This window comes from Carlito syrichta, unplaced genomic scaffold (assembly GCF_000164805.1).
Source record: "Carlito syrichta isolate Samal-C Ts95f unplaced genomic scaffold, Tarsius_syrichta-2.0.1 Scaffold312739, whole genome shotgun sequence".
Lineage (NCBI taxonomy): Eukaryota > Metazoa > Chordata > Mammalia > Primates > Tarsiidae > Carlito > Carlito syrichta.
This window is the reverse complement of record NW_007256835.1, coordinates 774,382-798,546: the sequence shown is the minus strand read 5'-3', so window position 1 is coordinate 798,546 and position 24,165 is coordinate 774,382. Positions and strand designations below refer to the sequence as shown.

The 24,165-nt window shown below is 43.6% G+C and overlaps 1 protein-coding gene and 1 pseudogene across 1 annotated transcript in view; both read right to left on the bottom strand.

Annotated features, from left to right (window-relative positions):
• The window catches only part of TERF2 (telomeric repeat binding factor 2), a 34,622-nt gene that overhangs the window by 5,759 nt on the left and 4,698 nt on the right, over positions 1 to 24,165 (bottom strand). The window contains exons 5-9 of the mRNA XM_008070046.2: positions 13,203 to 13,289; positions 11,423 to 11,569; positions 9,398 to 9,504; positions 7,242 to 7,634; positions 1,902 to 1,987 (exon numbers count right to left, since the gene is read on the bottom strand). Coding sequence (XP_008068237.2) covers positions 1,902 to 1,987; positions 7,242 to 7,634; positions 9,398 to 9,504; positions 11,423 to 11,569; positions 13,203 to 13,289 — 820 coding nt within the window. The remainder of the gene's footprint in view (positions 1 to 1,901; positions 1,988 to 7,241; positions 7,635 to 9,397; positions 9,505 to 11,422; positions 11,570 to 13,202; positions 13,290 to 24,165) is intronic.
• LOC110596706 lies at positions 495 to 1,360 on the bottom strand (annotated as a pseudogene).

The following is a 24,165-nucleotide window of genomic DNA, read 5'->3' as shown; positions in this document are numbered from 1 at the left end:
AAGTAGCTGGAACTACAGGCACATGCCACCACGCCCGGCTAATTTTTTGATTTATTGTAGGCTCAGCCTGTAATTCCAGCACTTTGGGAGGCCAAGGCGAATGGATTGCCTGAGCCTGTGGGTAACCAGCCCAGGCAACTTGGCAAGGCCTCATCTCTACAATAAATCAAAAATTAGCCGGGTGTGGTAGTGAGCACCTGTAGTTCAGGCTACTTGGAAGGCTGAGGCGGAAGCATCACCTGAGCCCAGAAGGTCGATGCTGCGGTGGCCGTTAGTATGCCACTGCACTCCAGCCTGGGCAACAGAGTGAGATTCCAACTCAAAAAAAAAAAAATGTGTGGCATTCTTCATTTTTAGTGGGAAAGGACATAAAACTGACTTCTCAAAATGAGGTCAGAACTTAGTAAACTTTTTCTACTTTGGAGAAAAGCAGTTTCTGGAATTTTTTTTTTTTTAATTTGAATAAAGATATATAAAATAACAGTGTTACAGTGAATAGATCATATGTTAATTTTATGGTTTACTGTGTTAGAGTAACATCTAGAGTGAAAGGTGCCTACAGGCTGGCATTAAACTGTAGATACAGCAAACATCTTCTGAAGACAGAGAAGCTTCTTGATTGCAATCTTCATGTCCTTATTTCTCAAGCTATAGATAATAGGGTTGAAAAGGGGAGCAAGAACTGCAAACATCAGTGCAATGGCAGTGTCCAAAATCGGTGGAAAAGTGGCAGAGAAACGCAGGTACATGAGAGACACACTGCCATAAAACATCAGAAAGACACCAAGATGGGGAGCACAGGTAGAAAAGGCCTTCTGGTGGCCTTCAACAGAGGGAATCCTCAGAACTACAGTGATGATTTTGATACAAGAGAGGGTAATAATCAGGACAGAAAAGATGATGGCCACAGCATGAACCACATCCTCAAGCAGAATCACGGACATGTCTGTACAAGTCAAACGTAGCACAGGTTCAATCAAAGTCACAGAAGATCTGATGGATTTGGTTGGGTCCACAGAAGGGCAGTGTGAAAATCCATGCCATTTCTGTCAATGGCCATGGTAGTCAGCAAAATCCCCTCAGAATTTCCCAGTGAATGGAAGAAGTACATCTGCAAAAGGCATCCAATCATGGAGATGGTCCTCTGCTTACTGATGAGGTTGGAGAGCATTTTGGGAATTGTGGCAGTTGTATACCAGATCTCCAGAAATGAGAAAATGCTGATGAAATTATACATGGGGTTGTGGAGATGGGTATCCATCCTGACATCTTCAAACTGGGGAAATCCAGAAAAGAGTAACTCAGTCACCGTAGTCGTTTGGTTACACCTCACCATGGCCTCAGCAACTGTAATTGTCATGGCTGGAAAGACACAGCTCACTTCCTTGAGGCCCCACGTCGGGCGCCACTTGCCGGGGACCAGCTCCAGCCGGGTTCAGGATGGCGTCGGCAATTGGGGGGAAGAAGTGAGAGAGAGAGAGAGAGAGACTGGACTCCCATCTAGTGCAGAAGCGCCTAATTTTTTTTTAAGTTGGAGTCTCACTCTGTCGCCCAGGCTGGAATGCAGTGGCATGCTCACGGCCACTGCAGCCTCGACCTGCAAGACTCAGGTCCTCCTTTCACCTCAGCCTTCCAAGTAGCTTGAACTACAGGCATGTGCCACCACACTCGGATAATTTTTCTTGATTTATTGTAGAGATGAGGTCTCGCCAAGTTGCCCAGGCTGGTCTCAAACCCATGGGCTCAGGCAATTCTCTCACCTCTGCCTCCCAAAGTGTTGGGATTATAAGCATAAGCCTCAATGCCCAGCCCAGTTTCTGGAATATTAATGACAGTAACGTGCATCCATACTTCATATATCTCAGAAATCAAGGAGAGGCCAAGGAGAATCTACTGCTTACCCTGAACTTGAAACAGCTCGTCCTCTTCCACCCAAGTATCTTTTTCTTCAACCCCGTTAGAGTTGTTCCACTTGCCTTTGGGTACTCTGAGGGAAGAGCAACAAGAGGACAAAGTGTAAAACAAATTCATCCTGAATCATCCAGTACTCCTCCCTGGGCTCACTCAAAGTCCTGGATTCTGCTCTGTTCTGCTGTGACATCATTCGAGGGTCATCTACACAAAACTCCCACATCCACTATCCTTTCTCCTGGGCTGGCTAGGCGTCCCCACACAACACCCCCTAAGTTGCAGAACCCTCCCTAAAACTCAGCACTCATTATGTTACCATACCCCTCAAAGATCTCTTCATTTTCCTGTTTGGTTTTGATACTTTTTTTTTTTTTAAGTAAAAGGCTCACTCTTGCCCGGGCTAGAGTGCAGTTGCACACTCATGGCCCTGCACCCTCAACCTCTGGGCTCATATGATCCTTCTGCCTCAGCCTTTCAAGTAGCTGGACTACAGGCATGTGCCACCATGCCTGACTAATTTTTTGATTTATTGTAAAGACGAGGTGTCGCCATGTTGCCCAGGCTAGTCTCAAACCCCTGGGTTGAGGCAATCTTCTCACCTCAGCCTCCCAAAGTGCTGGGATTACAAGCATAAGCCACCATCCCTAGTGGTTTTGACTCTTTTAAAAGTCTTAGTATTCTCCTAACCTAGAATCTGCACACTCTTCTCTGAACATGCCCCATCTCTATGTCTGGCCTGGTCTCCTTTCCCTCCCTGGTCTCCCTAGTTCAAGCCTGCTGTGCCTTTCACCAGTATTATTCTATCCTCAACTGGAGTCTCTGCCATTAGCCTCTCCCCTCTTAAAGCCACCAGGACAATCATCCTAAAATTTCCACCTCCCTCTTCTGTTCCCTTATGGCTTCTTGTTGCCTGAACAATGGAGCTTAAATGCCTGTACAGGTAGCCTGGGCCCAGACAGTTTCCTGCCAGCTGCTGTGCCACACACACACTTGCACAAACAACAGCCACCTGCCTGCTTCTTCCTCCTATAAGTTCTGCCTTTTCTTGCCTCTCCATATTCTGTTTCTTCTGCTTGAGTGTCCCTTCCCTGCCAAGTGAAATCCCAGTCATCTGTCAAGGCCATCGTTCTCCATGAACCTCCTCTACCAGCCCCAACATACCAGAAAGCCCCATCCTCTGCCCTGCAGCATGCTGCCTCGTGTATCAACAGCCATTTCACAGCCTGCCCCTAAAGAGGAGCTTCTCAAGGAAGGGTTATATCGCCCTCTGTCCTAAATACCTAAACATGAGCTGGATATATTAGCTAAACTACTAATAGAATGATCAAAGTCACAAAGGACATCAAAGATTAGAGTAATAAACAATAATTCTTCCTGTGAACATGAAACATTAAGTACTTGGGTGTAACCAAAAAATGTCCTAAAGCTAAAAAATAATCTAAAACCTAAGTTATTAAATGAAAATTATAGTCTGTCTCTTCTAACCAACTTTAACTGTGTTTACCTAACTGCCCCAGAGCAGAACACAGTACAAATCATCTTCTTCTTCTTTTTTTAAATCTAACCTTAGAATAATAACATCTTTTATAAAACAAACATAGTGTCTGAATTAAGAGTTCTGACAAATTTATGTCAACCAAAATGACCTGCAAAAGTTAACCAAGACAGCAGAAACAAACCTGTCACCTTCCTCTCCCACCCCTTTGAAAAAGAGACATATTTTTAATGCTGTCTGGGTATTTTGCAAATACTAAGTATACGGACTTGAAAAAATTCCTTTAGTTCCTTAAGATTTTTCCATGAAATTACCCTGTCCTCAGGCAATCCTCACTTCCACCTCCCATAGTACTGGGAGTACCGGCATGAGCCAATGTGCCTGGCCTCCCTCGTTTTTAAATTGGAACATATCTCCCAAAATGTTATTTGAGAATAATTTGTTTGAGAAAAAATGAAAAAAAAAATGTACACGAGACTTTTCCTTCTCAGGATATTACTGCGTTAATTACTATTTATAAATAAAAATCAGATGAGCTTATAGCTTAAGTTTTCTATCTGCTTATCCCAGTGCTGGGAGAAAACTGAACCAAATCTCAGCTGGTGTCATTTTCCCTGAACACCTGTTCTCTCTTCCTGCAAAGTCTTCACAGGTCACTTTAGTAACTGCTGCCTCCTCTGAACTCTCAGCTTTGTTACCTCTACAAGTATTTCTGTAGTTATGTTATGGACCTATGAAATCTATGCGATGGTGTGTTCATTGCTTCTTCTGATTCTCACATGGATGGAGCTGAGATCTGAGTCGTCCTCCTTGCCCAGTGGTCCTGGGCATGTCAGGCTACTTGGTCCTTGTGCTCTTCACTGGTAAAGTGAGAACTTGAAGAGCAATGGTTTCGTGGGGATTGGCAAACTATAGTTCTTGGCTGCCGATTTCTGTACCAGGAAGCTGAGGCTAAGAATGGTTTTTACATTTTTTAAAGGTAAGAAAACAACAACAAGCTGGGCTCGGTGGCTCAGCCTGTAGTCCCGCGCCTTTGGGAGGCTGAGGTGAGTGGATTGCCTGAGTCCGTGGGTTCGAGACCCGCCTGGGCAACTTGGTGAGACCTCATCTCTACAATAAATCAAAAATTAGCCAGGTGTGGTAGCGCACACCTGTAGTTCCAGCTACTTGGAAGGTGGAGGCGGAAGGATCGCCAGAGCCCAGCAGGTCGAGGCTGCGGTGGTTGGCCCGGCCACTGCACTCCAGTCTGGGCGACAGAGTGAGACTCCAACTCAAAAAAATAAAAAAGAAAAATAAAAAAAAGAAAACAACAACAAAAGAATATGTGACAGAGAACTTATGCGGCCTACAATGCCTAAAATGTTAACCATCTGCTAGCCTTTTACAAAAGTTTTAGGTGTCATTACAATGCAAGAAAGCATCCTTATTTGCTTAATAAATACTTATATAGCATCAAGGCTGCAGTGGCTGGGAGCGGCCACTGCACTCCAGTCTGGGTGACAGAGTGAGACTCCAACTCAAAAAAAAAAAAAACTTATACAGCATCTGCTCTGTGCAAGGTGCTGTGGGAAATCTATACACCTAGGCTTGGTGATCCTGCCCTCCAGGTGATACTCCAGACCCTGCCTTCTCCTCTTCCTGATTCCACGCCCCATCCCCCTCCCCCTCCCCCCAGCAGTCTCCAACCTTCCTCCCTCCTTTTCTTCCCTCGGTGGCATCTCATCAGGCATTCTGATTAGTTGTATTAGAATTATCTGGGACATAGTCAGAAAAGCAGATTACAGAGCATTTGCCTCTTCTAATTCGGTAGTGAGGAGCCTGGGAATATGTATTTTTGAACAGTCCACAGGTAACTGTGTCATGAAGCCAAGTTTGAGAACCTTTGCCTGATACACTCAACAGAAACTCTAGATCTGGCCCATCTACCCATCCAGACTCTTCTCCCTTCATTCTCTCCTGTACTGTATCTTCCTACCATACAGACTGCATGTAACTTTTCAGAGCATACCAGGCTTTCTTATGCCCATATGTAAGGATTTCCCACTACCGAGAACCACCTCCCACCCCTACCAGTGCTTGATGACCTCCTACTCATCCTTCAAAGCCAGCTCAATGTTTGCTCCTCTGCAAGGTTTGTGCCACCCAAAACTTTGCTGAGCAGCTCAGCTCTCTTCCCAGAGCTCCCTGGGCACCTCACACATACTTCCTATAGAACAGGGATCACTGGACCCCTTTCTTCTGTAAAGGGCCAGAGAGTATGTTCCGTTTTGCAAGCCTTTCAGTCTCTGTCACAACTACTCAACTCATCATTAAAACGAAAGCAGCCCTAGACAATACATAAATGATGGGTGTGACTGTGTTCCAATAAAACTTTATTTATAAAACAGGCGGCAGGTGGATTTGGCTCAAGGGCCATAGTTTGCCAACCCCTGCTTGAAAGTACCTATCATATTTCATACCCTTGACACATGAGAAGTGGATATGTCTAAAACCTTCACAAATCTTCCCATTTACACAACCACGATAATCCTGCACCCTCCAGCTTCCTCATCTGTTCATGGGAGCAATACCTACATTTCATAGGATTGCTGCGAGGAGTCAACCAGACCATGTATCAAATGAGAATAATGGGTGTGGAGCTTTATCTGCTTGCCCATCAGCTATGCCCATTTGCCAGCCAATGACTCACAAATGTCGTAGTGGTGCACACAGTGCCAATTTGTACCTGACGATAAATCCCTTATCAGATGCTACAGCCCTTGGGGGCACCCAAATGCATGCCAGAGCAAGGTCCCCAAACAATACAACACTGAGCAGTGGTAGAGACAGCCTTGGGAGATCAGCAAGGTGGATCACTTCCAGCAGGGAGACCAGGGAAGAGTCCATGGAGGAGGTAGAATTTTAAGAGAGGCAGCTTGGTGTACACTGTAAACAAGTCATAGGCTTCTGTGTCAAGACTGACTTGGACTAAAAATCCCAAAGCCCACCTTGGCCACTTTCAGCAGTGTGACTTCAGGTGAGCTAACAACTTTTCTGAGCCTTCCTCATCTATGTAATGGGGCGAATATCACCTCACAGAGTGAGGACTGTAGAAATTCATAAGATAACACATCAAAATGCTTTGCCCCCAGAAAGCACTTCATCAGAAACGGCTTCTCTTCCCTTTGAAGGACGAATGGGATTTGGACAAGTAATGATGGAGGGATGACAGTCCACTGTGGGTAATGAGAGGAAGCAAAAGTACAGTAGTAGAAACAAACACAGCATGTTCCAGAGAGTCTGCCTGGAGAGAGGATCCACAACAGGGCAAAAGGGTAGCAAAACTCAAAAGCCAAGATGGGAGTCATGGTGGGGGGAGGGTGCAATAAACGTATTCTAGTCACGGCCCCATAGTACCTAGCAGAATATGGGAGATCAGTAAATATTTACTGAATTTGCCAAGTCTCAAATGCTCATAAAAGGTGAAAAACTATATTCATCAGTCTCTTTTAAAGATCAAAGTATAACGTAGCCTAATTCAAACAAGTTTCTCTTAACAAGACTAATATTTAGTAGTCAAGGCACTCAGATGTTTGCTAAGAATGAAAGCAGCGATGAGCAGGAGGCTCTGAAACCTTTCCATCCTCACTCACACCCTAGTGCAAGGGTTGGAAGCCCATGTGTGGGGTTTCAGAGCTGGAGGGATGGCTCCTGCTCCTGAGTCACATTCTAGCAGTCTGAGCAAGATTTGGTGGTGAATAACTTAGCTGAAAGTTACTTCATTCATGGAAGAAATCCCAGGCCCAACCAGGACCACCAACCAGCCCCAAAATTTCTACAAAGAAGGTCTTCATACTTGGGATTCTTCTCCCTGGGGAGGGGTTGGTTGAGAACGGTGGGCTTGCATGGTGACGCTGGAATGACCTCCTGGGAGGAGCTGAGGCCTGCGTTCGGCTCAGTATTCTGGCTGTCCTCCTCTAAAACCAATCTGCTTATTGTCATGCGCTTGTTCTTGGGCTGCAGTTCCGAGGTGCCCTCACCCTCAGCAGGGGCTGAACTTTCGTTTTCATCTTTTTTCGGTCTCTTGTTTTTGAGGGCTGGTGATGGTGGGGGCACTTGATTAGGAAGTACCAGATCTTTCTGGTCCAGTTTTGCAAAGGCTGCCTCAGAATCCTGTGCACCAGATAGAGTCTTGAAAGCTGCCTTCAGAGTCCTCATTCCAATGGTGGTTGGAGCATTCCGTAGCTGCCTGCAAATATAGCAAACATACAAAGATAAGTTTCACTACTGTTGACGATCATCCAAATAGTCACAACTTTGAGGACTGTAGCTTCAAATTAGACAGAAGGCTCCTCAAATTGAGCACTCTCCAGTTAAAAAAAAAAAAAGAGAAGGCTGGGGCAGTGGCTCATGCCTATGATCCCAGTACTTTGGGAGGCCAAGAAAGACTGCCTGAACCCAGGAGTCTGAAACCAGCCTAGGCAATGTAGTAAGATCTTGTCTCTACAAAAAGTTTTTAAAATGAGCCAGGCATGGTGGCATGCGTCTACAATATCAGCTACTCAAGAAGCTGAGGAGAAGGATCGCCTGAGCCCAGGTCAAGGCTGCAGTGAGCCGTAACTGTGCCACTACACTCCAGCCTGGGCAACAGAATGAGACACCAACTCAAAAAAACCAAAAAACAAAAAAAGTAAAGAGAGAGACTGGCTTGATACAACCTTTATTTAGAAACCCTCTATTCATAATGAGTATAAATAGAGGCTTTAATATGATATGTAAGTTGTATCATGGATTTTAAACTTCAAGCAAGAGAGCCTTGATTAAAGAAATGATGGCCAATGGTACTCCCTCCAGAGATCTCTTCAGACTCAATGCTAACTCTTCCAGTTTGTGTGAACTGTAGTGATACTTCCCATTACATAAGAACTCTGAATGAATAGTGTCTAACAACTACAAGTCCACCTGGGCAACCAACTGATGATCTAGCAACCTCAACTGAAACCTAGAATCTTCTTCTAGCTGCCCAGTCCAACCCCTCATGTGACAGAAGTAACAGGCTGGTTATGTCTTGTTGCCTAACCCTTGTGAATTTTCCCCTGCAATGGACTAACTGCCAATATCCAAAACTGGAGAAATCTCACCAAAAAAAACTTGAATATGTCACACTAAAATTTAAGCAACTGAGGTTTGAGCATCCTTGGACATTCCCATGGAGCCACAATCACAGAAGCTGAAAAGCACGCCCTCTCTGGATTACAGCCCTATACTCTCAACTATCTTATCCCAGACCCATTTTGTTCCTTGACATTTCCTACCAGGCCCTCAAAGGCATCGAAGCTTATGACCCCTGCTTTAACAACAGGTCTTGGGATTTGGCTCACAGATCTGAACACTGCTTCTTGTATGTAATTTTTTTTTTTTTTTTGAGTTTGAGTCTCACTCTTGTTGTCCAGGCTGAAGTGCAGTGGCATGCTCACGGCTACCACAGCCTTGACCTGCTGGGCTTAGGCGATCCTTCTGCCTCAGCCTTCCAAGTAGTTGGAACTACAGACACACGCCACCATAACTGGCTAGTTTTTGTGATTTACTGTAGAGATGAGGTCTCGCCAAAATGCCCAGGCTGGTCTCAAACCCCCGAACTCTCCTTGGTCTCCCAAAGTGCTGGGATTACAGGCTGAGGCACCGCACCCGGCCCCTGTATGTATGAAGAGATTAAGTTTCCACAAGGAAGTACTGAGTAGATATGGGCAAGGCAAGGAGAGAGAAATGGTGAAAGACCCTTTGAAGAATAGCCAATCAGGAAGTTCTGTCAGGGATCCCAGACATCTTGTCTTCAGTTTTCTCATTTTCCCAGGGTGTACTCTCTATCTCATCCCACAGTACAAGTAACTTAGTAACAGGTTAGCAGTTGTCAGATCTTCAAGAGGAGCTGACCCTGCTCTAAGATGGAGACTATGCTTCCAACAACCACCTCAGAATTTCACCCAAGATCACAAAAAGGCATCTTCTCACCTTGCAGGTTCTCTTGGTGGCTTTTCCACAGGTTCTGGTACTGGCTGTTTATCTTCCTTCACTGTACTAGAGGCAGCAGGCTCAGACCTCAAAGCCTTTTTGGCCATCTGGGAAAGGAAGGAAGTCATCAGGATGAAAAAGTCATAGAATTTCATTAATTTTTGGCTTCTTTTACCACAAACATACTCAATATGCAAACAAGTTCACTTACAAATTCAGCCTACGTGTAAAACAGAGGACATAAAATAGGGGACCTTATAAGATCACCTCAAATTTCTTCTTTCTTTTCACAAAACACAGTGACATCTGCAAAACTGGCTCACAGTTTCCTATATTAAAAGAGAACTCAATTTGAGTGGTGCTAACCCTCTTGACATTGCAAGAATTCTTTAATCTTTTGGACAGCAAATAACATGATTTTGCTCTACATCCATCTAATCTTAGCCTTAATCCATTTTCTGACACTCAAGCATACCTTTGGGATCATGTACAAAAGTCAAGTTTTTTTTTTTTTAAATTTAGGATAACTAATATCTTTAAGTTTGTGTATAGAATTTTTGGCCGGGCTCGGTGGCTCAGCCTGTAATCCCAGCACTTTGGGAGGCCGAGGCGAGTGGATTGTCTGAGCCCATGGGTTCGAGACCCACCTGGGCAACTTGGCAAGACCTCATCTCTACAATAAATCAAAAATTAGCTCAGTGTGTTAGCGTGCGCCTGTAGTTCCAGCTACTTGGAAGGCTGAGGTGGAAGGATCGCTGGAACCCAGCAGGTCGAGGCTGCGGTGGCCGGGAGCGGCCATTGCACTCCAGTCTGGGTGACAGAGTGTGACTCCAACTCAAAAAAAAAAGAATTTTTAATAACTATTTTGTCTTATTAACAACTGTTTGAAAATTTTTACCTACACTACACACAGAGCCCTGAGTAGGCTAATCTTGATCTAACTCCAACTATTCATCTGCCTCCCTGACTTCAGTTTTACATACTTCCAATCAGTCTAATATCACACTGTTTCAGTTATGTATATCTAACATGTGTGTCCTATCCACAAAGACAGTGGCAGGATATTTTCCAGTTACCTGGAATACAAAGGAAAGGTCAGGCTCAAGTATCCCGACACTTGATCCCTGAATATTCCAAACTACCTGCTATAAGTCATTTGAGATTTGCCAAATGACTGCTAGGATCACTGACACTATCCTAATCTGGGCCTGACAGATCTACTGTTGTGGGATAGGATATTTTTAACATTCTCAAAATTCTGGTTTAAAAAAACAAAACCGCTCTCACTCATTGTTCCCTTATTACAGTCCACCATCTAGGACAGCCTGGGTCCTAATTCTTCCCCATGCTGCCCTAAGCCTTAGTTCTTTCATTCTTTATGCTGTATCTTTGATCCATCCAATTTTTAAGTCTTCAAGGCCATTGCTAAGGCACTGCCACTGCCATTGCCTTACTAAGGTATGGTGTGGCCATGTGCTCTTTAAGGTATAGCCAGGACATGTTTTCTTAAGCTTTGGTCCCCTCCTCTACCTTGGGGAGGTGAATCTCCCCTTTTTCTAATTTACTTTATAAATAAACTATATTTTCTAATCTTAAAAAAAATGCTTCATTTGGCCTCTTCTGACCTTGCCATACGCTTAGTGACACGTTTCTACACACCATGCCTTTTTGCCGTTAACAACCATCATGTCACATCTATCAAACCACTTTTCCTGCAAACTTAGTTCTCATTCCATCTCCTTGGGTAAGCACCATCAGTTATAAATGAATCCTCTACTTCAGCCACAACAGATGAATCATATGTAAAAGAAGTAAAAATGGCAGATGAGGGAGACTAGGTGTGGTCCACTTGTTTCTGCTAATATCTCTGCTTTTGTATTTTCAAGCCATTTAATTAAAGAAGACAGTGCATATAATTCAATGTCTTTTTCAAACATTAACTCTTTTTACTTCTAACTTCGAGTTCCCTGCACATCCTCAAGGACACATAACAGTTATGGGAAAAGAAGACAGGCCAAGGCCCACCGTAAGGAGGTAGGGCTCTGCATCATCCAGGTGGCTCTCCAGGAAGCGCAGCATCTTCTGCTGGAAGGTCTCATAGGAAAAGTTCTGGATAACAGGATGGGCCAAGTTCTTTTCTCGAATAATATTCAGTAGGTCATTCCTCAGCTTCTACACAAAGGATCATTATTTGCAACATGAGAAAAAAGCACTTCAGTAAAAATTCGGTGATAATGAGGTGAGACAGAACACTATCAGAACTTCTGCAATGCTGTCAATGAAAATCATCGGTGCACATATAGGAAGGAAGCTCAACGCTAAGGACTGGTCAATAAATTATAGTTCAGCCACAATGGGTTACTATGCGGCTATAAAAAAGAGATAAAGCCGGGCTTGGTGGCTCAGCCTGTAATCCTGCGCCTTAGGAGGCTGAGGTGAGTGGATTGCCTGAGCCCGCAGGTTTGAGACCCGCCTGGGCAGCCAGACTTCATCTCTACAATAAATCAAAAAATCAGCCAGGCGTGGTAGGGCGTGCCTGTAATTCCGGCTACTCGGAAGACTGAGGCGGAAGGATCGCCGCAGCCCAGCAGGCGAGGCTGTGGTGGCCGGGAGCGGTCACTGCACTCCAGTCTGGGCGACCGAGTGAGACTCCAACTCAAAAAAAAATTCACATTAGTGTGTAGAATATGGTATCATATATGTGTTAGGAAAGAATAGGAACAATGGATATAGGCATATGTCTGTCCACACACACTTGCACAGAGTAGCTCTGAAAGGATAAAAGAAAAAAAGAACACTGGTCACCTCTGAGGGGAACAAGATGGCTGAGGGTCAGAGACAAGAAAGTTGTCACTAAACTCTTGTTATACTTTTTGAATTTTGTAATATGTACATGTATTATCTTTTCAAATAATAAAATTTAAATCTATAAAGAAGAAAAAATAAGAGCAGGGGAATAATTGAGCTTCTGATACCAGTAAGCAAAGGTGTTAAGTTCTCACCAAAGTCCTCCTCAAGCCTGCAGAATAAGCATTTACATAAATAAAGTTAGACAGTTACAAAATATGTCAGCTCAATAGCTAATGCTGATCATTTAACTAAATGCTCTGTCACTAGCCAGACAGAAACGAGGCAAGTTAATTATTTATATTTTTTCCAGTGAAAGATAATTTTTGAAAAGTCAATTTTACAGTGAATTATCGTGAATATAAAAGACAACATGCTGGCTGAGCACGGTAGCTCACACCTATAAATCCCAGCACTTTGCGAGGCTAAGGCAGGATGATTGCTTGAGGACAGGAGTTCAAGACTGCCTAGGCAACATAGCGAGACCTTGTTTCTATAAAAAATTAAAAAAATTAGCTGTGTCATGCACAGTGGATCATGCCTATAACCCCAGCACTTTGGGAGGCCGAGGCAAGAGGACTGCCTGAACCCAGGAGTTGGAGATCAGCCTGGGCAACATGGCAAGACCTCATCTCTACAATAAATAAACAAATTAGCTGGGCGTGGTAGTACGCACCTGTATTCCCAGCTACCCAGGAGGCTGAGGCAGAAGGATCACCTGAGGCCAGCAGGTCAAGGCTGCGGTAGCCATGATCATGCCACCATGCTCCAGCCTGAGAGACAGAGAAAGACCCTGACTCAAAAAAAACAAAACAAAACAAAAAAAAACCTACAGGCGTTGCATATTTAAAGGCAAATATTTAGATAATATTTCTGACAAAGAACCCTTTCCTTATTTCCACACAAAAAGCAATGAGATGTATTTAAGTCATGGGAGCAAAAAATGTATCAAATTTACCTGAGTTGTGGGGTCCTTGGACATATGCTTTTTCAAAATTTTTGAAGCCTTTTCAAATTCTTTGTTTTTGATACAAATAATGACAGCCTAAAAAGGGAGAGAAAAAAAATCCTTTTTTAAAAACTTTTGTAATGACAGGTATAATCAGAATACCAAATATCAAAAATAACTCTTCACATTAGATCAAATTCTTACACTTAAAAACAAACTTATTGTTTGAGTGTTGTGAACAACGGTAAGCTGTCCCCTCCAGTGTGTAAGGCAGTCCCTTTTCAACAACACAGTGGATTTTTTTAAATGACTGACAGAGTAAAATCTGATCCCCAGGATTACAGACAGTTATTAACCAATTTAAATAAGGCCACCTAAGGTAAGATAAAATGGATACCAGTCATTCTAGTTTCCCGTAATTTTAGGTCCCCAGAATAATTGGTTCTGTTCTTTTTGGATGCAAAAGCACTGATGTAAGAGGTAGGGAGGTAGGGGAGGGAGAATATACTATAGGAAAAAAAAAAAAAACCCAAAAAACAAGTGATTTGCTGACCATAGAGTTCTGCTAGTTCCATTCAGGAAAGGTCTAAGGCCAGTTCCGTAGGAGAATTAAAATACAAGCCTCTTACTACCATAAACCCCAGCTGGCAACTGTAGTTAAAGCACATAGAAGATTACTAAAACCAACAACCCAGATCGTTTACAAACAGCAAATAAGGACAAAGTTCCAGGTAGGATAAGAAGGTTCCATCAGCCACAGGAAAAAAAGAAGAGTCCTTCTGTAAAGAAACTTTGAGAAGATATATGTAGAGGAAAAATAACAGTTACTGAAAACTTAAAAAGAAGTTTTAATATACAGAACATTTTTAAAAACTAGCAAAGCTGGCCGGGTGCAGTGGCTTAAGCCTGCAGTTCCAGCACTTTGAGAGGCCAAGGTGAGAGGACTGCCTGAGCTCACGGATTCAAGACCAGGTTGGGCAATTTGTTGAGACCATGTCTTTACAATAAATTTTAAAAATAAGCCAGGCATGGTAGGGCACGCCTATAGTTCCACCTACTTGAAAGGCTGAGGTGGAAGGATCGCCTGAGCCCAGTAGGTCGAGGCTGCAGTGGCTGTGATGCACTTCAGCCTAGGCAACAGAGTGAAACTCCAACTAAAAAAACAAACAAACAAACAAAAAATAGCAAAGCCAATAAAAAATTGGAAGCATTTGGAGTTATATGCTAGAATAAAATAGCTACTGCAAATCCTGTCTCAGAAAGACGTAGATTCTTTTAAAAGACCAGCACACAGGCAGGGCTCGGTGGCTCATGCCTATAATTACAGTGCTTTGGGAAGCCAAGGTGAGAGGACTGCCTGAGCCTGTAAGTTTGAGACCAGCCTGGACAACTTGGCGAGACCGCATCTCTATAATATTAAAAAAAAAAAAAAAAATTAGCCAGGCATGGTGGTGTGTGCCTGTAGTTTCAGGTACTTGGAATGCTGGAGGCGGAAGGATAACCTGAGCCCAGCAGGTCAAGGCTGTGGCGGCCGAGAGCTTGCCACTGCACTCCAGCCTGGGTGAGATAAGACTCCAACTCAAAAAAAAAAAAAGACCAGCACACACAAATAGAAAGGAAAATGGTCCACAGATATTTCCAATCTTCACAGGGAAGAATGTATAGAGATACAGACCAAGGAGGAGGAACAGCAAGGGAATCCATGAGCAGTAATTGCTGGTGGTTCTGCCCTCAATATGCTGGGCACAGCCACACAGGACAGAAGGAAACTGGTGTCAAATGCTCTTGAACAAACTGGCATAACCGTAAGTTCTTGCTGCCCAGGAAAGGTACAAAATACGTCTTTTCATTTTACTAAGATTACCAAAACCACTTACACACCATTTGCAGCGAAAAAAACTTACGCTGAGACTATACTTACTTTCTTAAAGTTTTTACTTTTTATAAACCATATAGGTCCTACTATGTTTTACAATTTTACTTAATTTGCCTACAGCAAAATTAACTTTTTTGGGGTGTCTGGATCCAAATGTTAAACACATAGACTCTTGTATCAGCCACTACAAGGACGGCCTAAAAAGCCTCCCTTGGGGGGTTGCATCTTATCCCTACCCCTAACCCCTGGCAACAGCTGATCTTATTTGCTCTTCAAAAACATCATCTAAGTATGTAGCATTTGTTTTTTCAAAGGATGCAGCCTTGAGCCTTGCTTCTTTCACTAAGTACAATGCCTCTGAGGTTCATCCATGCTGCTGCACTATCAACAGTTCACTTGTTCTTATTACTAAGCAGTATTCATTGCCTGGATGTACTGATTTTTTATCCATTCATCTGTTGAGGGACATTTGGGTTGTCTGCAATTTGGGGCCATTAGAGATGCTAAAGCATTGCTGTACAGGTTTTGGTGTGAGAATAACTATTCATTTCTCTAAGGTAAATACCCAGAATTCAAACTGCAGGGTCATATGGAAAATGAGTTTCTTGAAAGAAATGGCCTGTTTTCTAGAATAGCTGTACCATTCTCCATTTCTTTTTCTTCCTCTTTTTTTTTTTTTGAGTTGGCGTCTCACTCTGTTGCCCAAGCTGGAGTGCAGTGGCACACTCATGGCCACCACAGCCTTGACCTGCTGGGCTCAAGTGATTCCCCCACCTCAGTCTTCCAAGTAGCTGGAACCACAGGCATGTGCCACCACGCCCAGCTGAATTTTTGATTTATTGTAGAGATGAGGTCTCACCAAGTAGCCCAGGCTGGTCTTGAACCCCTGGGCTCAGGCAATACTCTTGCCTCGGCCTCCCAAAGTGCTGGGATTACAGGCTTCAGTCACTATGCCCAGCCACCACTCTCCATTTCTACCAGCAATGTATGAGACTTCTAGTTGCTCCACATCCTTAGCAATGCTTTCTAAAAAACTGGCAAATAAAAACATATATGTTTATCATATATAACAAATTTTTGAATATGTAACTAGCACTTTTTATTGTATTTTAAAATTTACTTCCTACCCCCATTCCCAAGACAGGGTCTATGTCGGCCAGGCTGGACTTGAACTCCTGGCCTCAAGCGATTCTCCTGCCTCAGTCTCCTGAGTAGCTGGGATTACACGTTTGCTGCCATGCCTGGCTATTAGTATTTTTTGAAGCTTAGTTATTCTAACTGGTATGTACTAGTATTCATTTTTATTGTTTGTTTTCTTTTGCTCAGGGTCTCACTCTGTCACCCAGAGTGGAGTGCAGTGGCACAATCATGGCTCACCACATCCTTAGCCTCCTGGGCTCAGGTCCATCTGCCTCAGTCTCCCAAGTAGCTGGGAATACAGGCACACATCACCACAGTTTTTTTATTTTTGTAGAGACAAGGTCTTGCTACATTGCCCAAGTTGGTCCTAAATTCCTGGGCTCAAACAGTCCTCCTACCCTGACTTCTCAAAGTGCTGGGATTACAGGTGTGAGCCACCATAACCAGCCTCGTTGTGGTTTTAATTTGTATTTCCTTACTGGCTTAATGATGTTGAATATCTTTTCACGTAATTTTTGTTGTTGTTGCCATCTATATTCTTTTTAGTGAGGTTTTGGCCTATTTTAAAAATATGGTTGTAGGCCAGGCGCGGTGGCTCAAGCCTGTAATCTCAGCACTTTGGGAGGCCGAGGTAAGAGGATTGCCTGAACTCATGGATTCGAGATCAGCTTGGGCAACTTGGTGAGACCTCATCTCTACAATAAATTAAAAAGAAAAAAAATTAGTTAGGCATGGTGGTACATGCCTGTAGTTCCAGCTACTTGGAAGGCTGAGGCAGGATTACCTGAACCCAGCAGGTCGAGGCTACAGTAGCCATGAGCATGCTACTGCGCTCCAACCTGGGTGACAGTGAGATTCCAACTTAAAAAAACCTCAAAAAACCAAAAACCAAAACAAAACAAAATGGGCTGGGTGTGGTGGCTCATGTCTATAATCCCAGCACTTTGGGAGGACGAGGTGAGAGCCTTGCCTGATCCCACAGATTCGAGACCAGCCTGGGTAACTTGGATAGACCTCATTTCTACAATAAATCAAAAAATTAGCCACGCATGGTGGTGTGTGTCTGTAGTTCTAGCTACTTGGAAGGCTAAGGTGGAAGGATCACCTGAGTCCACAGGTTGAGGCTGCAGTGGCCATGAGTGTGTCACTGCACTTAAGCCTGGGTGACAGAGACTCCAACTCAAAAGGAAAAAAAAAACATATTTCATGGGACTTTCTACATAGACATTTATGCCATCTGCAAACAGGGACAATTTTATTCCTTCCTTTCCAGTCTGTCTTGCCTTTTTTTCCTTGCTTTATTGCACTGGCTAGGCATTCCGGTATGATGTTGAACACAAGTGGTAAGAATGGGTATCTTTGCCTTGTTTTGGATCTTAGAGACAAGGCATTCTGTTTTTTACCATTATGTTAGCTGTGGGCTTTCTGTAGATGCCTTTTATGAGGTTGATAAAGTCCCCTTCATACCTAGTTTCCTGAGTGTCTTTTTTAATAATGAACTAATGTTGAATTTTGTCAAATGCTTTTTCTGCATTGGTAGGATTACATGGCTTTTCTTCTTTAAGCCAATATGGTGAAGCACACTGATTTTTTTTTTTTGAGTTAGAGTCTCACTCTGTCGCCCAGGCTGGAGTGCCGTGGCACGCTCAGTCACCCCAGCATCAACCTGCTGTGCTCTGGTGATCCTCAGCTTTCCAAGTAGCTGGAACTACAGGCATATGCTACCATGCCCAGCTATTTTTTAATTTATTGTAGAGATGAGGTCTTGCCAAGTTGCCTGGGCTGGTCTCAAACCCATGGGCTCAAGCAATCCTTTCACCTCAGCCTCCCAAAGTGCTAGGATTACAGGCTGAGCTACCAAGGCTGGCCTGATTGACTTTCAAATACTGAACCAGCCTTGCATTCCTGGGCTTTAGTTTCCCCACTCTGCCACACATTAACTGCATCTGTATCCAGGGCCAAGCAGCAGGTCAGAGATAGTGAAAAAAAAAAGAAAACCAACGTCATTTGTTCCAAGTTCTGGGGATTATAGCTCCTCTGAGAGTGAGACAAAGACTTCTCCTTGTTTTAGGCGCCTGTCCTGTTGCCACTGTCACTGCGAGGTCACTGCTGCTTCCAGGGTATTATTGTCTGGGAACTGGGCAGGAGAGAAGGAAACAAAAATTGGGATTTCTCCTACCATATCTGACTCTTAAGAGATCCTCCCCTGATCCTCAGACCAGAAAGAAAAAGTTTCTCTTGGCGCTCTTTCTGTTCACACCTGGAGTGCACTTCCAGGTTTCAAGCTGCCTTTGAATCCAGGCTGCATGATACCAGAAGAGGAAAAAATGGTAAACTACTTATCACCGGTTCCACTTCAAATTCTGGTCTTCTTCTACATCTGCCTCTTTCCAGATAGAATCCTCAGATAACTACTCTATGCATTCTGTTGAATACTTACAGTTATATTTAAAAGAAGAGACAGAAGAGAGTATGTTTACTCTTTCTTCCCCAGAATTGAAATACAGGTCCTTCTGCAAATTTGTCAAACAAGAAAGGAAATGTGAATGCTTTCACACTGAAACTAGAAGTTTGCTTCAAAGGTTGTACTATGAGCTTATCTTTTTCCTTTCCTTCCTTCCCCCACCCCCCTAGTTTACTGTAGAGATGAGATCTTGCCAACTTGACATGCTGGTATCAAACCCTTGAGCTCAGGCAATTCTCTCATCTCTGCCACTCAAAGTGCTGAAGCTACAGGCATGAGTCACCATGCCCAGCCCTTATCTTTTTTTTTTTTGAGTTGGAGTCTCACTCACACCCAGGCTGGAGTGCCGTGGCATACTCGGTCACCCCAGCTTTGACCTACTGGTCTCTGGTGACCCTTTCGCCTCAGTCTTCCAAGTAGTTGGAACTACAGGTGTGCACTACAACACCTGGGTAATATCTTCTAAAACTACGTATTGGCTGGGCTCAGTGCTGAGCCTGTAATCCCAGCACTGTGGGAGGCTGAGGCAAGGGGACTGCCTGAGCCTGTGGGTTCCAAAACAGCCTGGGCAACTTGGCGAGATCTTGTCTCTACAATAAATAAAAAAAATTAGCTGGCTGTGGTAGTAGGTGCCTGTAGTTTCGGCGACTTGGAAGGATGAGATGGAAGGATCGCTAGAGCCTGGCAGGGTGATGCTGGGGTAGCCATGAGTGTGTCACTGCGCTCCAGCCTGGGCGACAGAGTGAGACTCCAACTCAATAAAATAAAATAAAATAAAATAAAATAAAATAAAATAAAATAAAATAAAATAAAATAAAAATAAAATAAAACAAAACTATGTATTAATTTCCTGTGGGGGGAAAATGTTAAGAGACGAACCATTGCTTTTTCCCTTGACACCTCTCAGAAATAAGTATAATTTCTTCTCTTATATATTTGTTAAGGTTTTTAGGGTGTAAGCAATATCAATGGTCTCTAGCTAATTTAAACAAAAAGGAAATTCCAAGGACAGATTTTCAAAATAGGTGAGATAGGTTTACATTGGGAAGAAATGCCAAGAAGCACATATTAACAAATGAAGAAAAAAACAAAATTCATAGAATGGAAGAAAGAATAAAGAAGCAGATGTAAAAAGAAAGGATGTTCTGGAAAGTAACAATGTTTACAAAGCCTCAACAAAGATTTTATTACAAAAACTGGAGTTCTAAGAGAGTGTGTTTGACACACCAGCCCCCAAATGGGGTAACACCCCAAAAGAAAATTAGGGTGCTGTTGCCAAAGGTGCAGGAGAGAATGCTACACAGCAAAAGGCAACAAATGAGTGCTTCCAGAACATGTCACACATGCTGTTTCCCTTGTTCTCCAGAGAAATCTAGCTGAGGAATCTTTTAGTTATGAAGAGAAAACCAATGTAATCTCAATATAATTATCAGCACACAGAAGCAAGTCTCAAACTTTTTGGTCTTAAGATTCTTTTATATTACTCTTAAATGTTAATGAGGGTTCCAAAGAGCTTTTTGTTTATGTGGGTTATATCTCTTGGTATTTACTGTATTAGAAATAGAACACTAAGTTTAAAATATTTATTAATTCATTAAAAAAACCAATAAACTCAACTGGGTGAGGTGGCTCACACCTAGAATCCCAGCACTTTTGGAGGCAGAGGAAAAGGATTGCCTGAGCCCAGGGGTTCAAGACCAGTCTGGGCAACTTGGTGAGACTGCAACTCTAAAATAAATTTTAAAAATTAGCTGGGCATGGTGGTACACACCATAGTTCCAGCTATTTGGAAGGGTGAGATAGAAGGATTGCCTGAGCCCAGCAAACTTCGAGGCTCCAGTGGTTGTGGGCTTGCCACTGCACTCCAGCCTGGGCAAAAGAACCCCCCCAAAAAACAAACAAAAATAAACTCATTATGTTAACATAAATGTCATCTTTATGAAAAATTACTGTACTTTCTAAGACAAAAGTTAAATCAGAAGAGTAACACTACTTTACATTTGTGCAAATTTCTTTACTACCTATTATAATATAGAAGACAGCTGGATTCTCTTAACTGCCTCTGCATTCAATCTGTTGTGATATGTTGTTTTGGTTGAGGTATATTAAAAAATCCTCCATTGGGCCTTTTGGCTTGGTGCACTCCTGAGAGCAAGATGGGTCACCAGCTACTACTAGAGCCACGCACGGAAACTCGACCAGGGTTCTCACTCTTGTCACATATGCTCAAACCAGCCCAGTCTGATCCAGAAACACAGCCTCAATATGTGCCGCCAGTGCTTCCATCAGCATGCAAAGGATATAGATTTCATTAAGTCAGACTGAATGATCTTCCTTGAATGGATTATTCTAGGCACTCACCCAATGAAAGCATGCCAGTTCCCCGTACATAAAATAAAAAAAAAAATTTTAAACCCTTCAAAAAAAAAAAAAATCCTCCATTGGAAAATGGGGGAGTATTTTAATAGCTTTTTCAGAAAAATGTAAATAATATTTGTTGGTTCTACATTAAACTTTAATAAGTAAACTTTTCTTTTTTCTTTTTTTGAGTTGGGATCTCACTCTGTTGCCCAGACTGGAATGCAGTGGCATGATCATGACTCACCAGTCTCGACTTCCTGGGCTCAGGCAATCCCTCCCCCTCAGCATCTTGAGTACCTAGGACTACAGGCACACACCAAAATCCTCAGCTAATTTTTTTTTGGTAGAGACTAAGTCTTGTTATATTGCCCCGGCTGGTCTTAAACGCCTGGACTCAAGTGGTCCTCTCGCTTCCGCCTCCCAAAATGCTGGGATTATAGGCATGGGCCACTATGTCCAGTTAGTAAACTTTTCTTAATTTGTCACACTAAAATCTACTAGTCTATCTTGCAATTTAATTGGAGCTTTCATTCATGGGTGGTTTTGTAACATCATGCACTGATCATCTAGAAAATATGGTTCACTGAATTATACAGACCTTCCAAATATTAGCATATTTCAAGAATATTTTTTAAATCTTTTTTTTTTCTTGAGTTGGAGTCTCACTCTGTCACCCAGACTGGAGTGCATTGACCGCTCCCGGCTACGGCAGCCTCGACCTGCTGGGCTCCGGCGATCCTTCCGCCTCAGCCTTCCAAGTAGCTGGAATTACAGGCATGCGCTACCACACCCGGCTGATTTTTTTATTTATTGTAGCGATGAGGTCTCGCTGTCCAGGTGGGTCTCGAACCTGTGGGCTGAGGAAATTCACTCATCTCAGCCTCCCAAAGGCGTGGGATTACAGGCTGAGCCACCGAGCCCGGCTAACAACGTATTTAAAAAGAAAACCAATCTTCAGAAAAATCTAAGTATTGGGAAGTATTAAACACATGAACACAAGTTTTCCAGAATTCTAATTTTCATTTGAAAGCTTGAATTTTATCATTGGCAACAAGCACTGTCAATTGTTGAAACTGACAGGTTTGCTTCACTCACCCTCAAGAAAACTGCCAAATATCCAAGTCTGAATACCCACAGTTTGTCAGTGTCGTACTTTCAGGCAAGAGTGGTGTGCCATAAAAAAAAAAAAAGCAGCTAGGCCGGGCGCGGTGGCTCAGCCTGTGTTTCCAGCACTTTGGAAGGCCGAGGCAAGAGGGCTGCCTGAGTCCAGGGGTTCAAGACCAGCCTGGGCAACTTGATGAGACCTCATCTCGATGACAAATCAAAAAATTAGCTGGGTATGGTGGCACATGTCTGTAGTTCCAGCTACCTGGAAGGTTGAGGTGGAAGGATTGCCTGAGCCCAGCAGGTTGAGGTTGTGGTGGCTGTGAGCGTACTACTACACTCCAGCCTGGGTGACAGTGAGACTCAGACTCGGGGAAAAAAAAAACCAAAAAACCAAAAAAACGCAGCTAGTTCAGCATGCAACTCTAACAAACACTTATACAAGTGCTGTTTCTGAAGATATCCATCATGTTTTGGTACGCAGTCAAAGTATTTTAGGCATTTTCCCTATTTCTTTTTTTTTTGAGTTGGAGTCTCACTCGGTCGCCCAGACTGGAGTGCAGTGGCCACTCCCGGCCACCGCAGCCTCGAACTGCTGGGCTCCGGCGATCCTTCTGCCTTGGCCTTCTGAGTAGCCGGAATTACAGGCGTGCGCTACCACGCCCAGCTAATTTTTTGATTTATTGTAGAGATGAGGTCTTGCTGCCCAGGCAGGTCTCGAACCCGCGGGCTAGGCAATCCACTCACCTCAGTCTCCCAAAGGCACGAGATTACAGACTGAGCCACTGAGCCTGGCGATTTTCCCTATTTCATCATACAAAATACTGAAAAGATGTTTACTCATGCCTCTAGATTTAATAAAATAAATAAAATGTTTACTGCTTGATCAAAGACATTTTTTTTTTTAGTCTAGTCTCACTCTGTTGCCTAGGCTAGAGTGCAGTAGCACTCTCACAGCCACCGCAGCCTTGACCTGCTTGGCTTAGGCAATCCTTCTGCCTCAGCCTTCCAAGTAGCTGGAACTACAGGTGCATGGCACTACATCTGGCTAATTTTTGTGAATTACTGTAGAGACAAAGTCTCACCAAGTTGCCCAGGCTGGTCTCAAACTCTTGGGCTCAAGCAATCCTTTCGCATCGGCCTCCCAAAGTGCTGGGATTACAGGTGAGCCACTGCCCCTGGTCTAAAGACATTCTTAATTAACTCAGTTGCCGGCGTGGGCTCAGGCAATCCACTCATCTCAGCCTCCCAAAGCGCTGGGATTACAGGCTGAGCCACTGAGTCTGGCTGAAACTGGTAGTTTTTTTGGGGTTTTTTTTGTTTTTTGTTTTGAGTCAGAGTCTCACTCTGTCACCCAGGCTGGAGTGCAGTGACATGCCCATGGCCAGCGCAGCCTCGACCTGCTGGGCTCAGGCAATTCTTCCGCTTCAGTTATCCAAACAGCTGGAACCACAGGAGCATACTACCACACCCAGTTAATTTTTTTATTTATTGTAGAGATGAGGTTTCACATGTTGCCCAGGCTGGTCTCAAACCCATGGGCTCAGGCAATCCTCTCACCTCTGCCTCCCAAAGTGCTGAGATTACAGGCATGAACCACCAAGCCTGGCGAAACTGGCAGTTTTTTAAAAGCTGCATTTGGCAGTGACAAGTACAATGACTACTAGTAGAGTTTACCAGTGTCTTGATCAGCTAAAGTACCAGCCATTTTACCCATCACTGCTTTGGCACCACCACTGCAAATGTCAATGCAGTGAGAAAGTCAAATAATGTTTTGGTATTGTTAGGAAAATAGTTTTGACCTCTGAAAAGATCCTGGAGATCTCCAGTGATCCCCAGACCATACACTGAGAAGTTCGAGCTTAACATATAACTTACCTGATAAACTTTTTATTTATTTATTTATTTTTTTGAGTTGGAGTCTCACTTAGTCACCCAGACTGGAGTGCAGTGGCCGCTCCCAGCCACCGCAGCCTTGACCTGCTGGGTTCCGGTGATCCTTCCGCCTCAGTCTTCCGAGTAGCCGG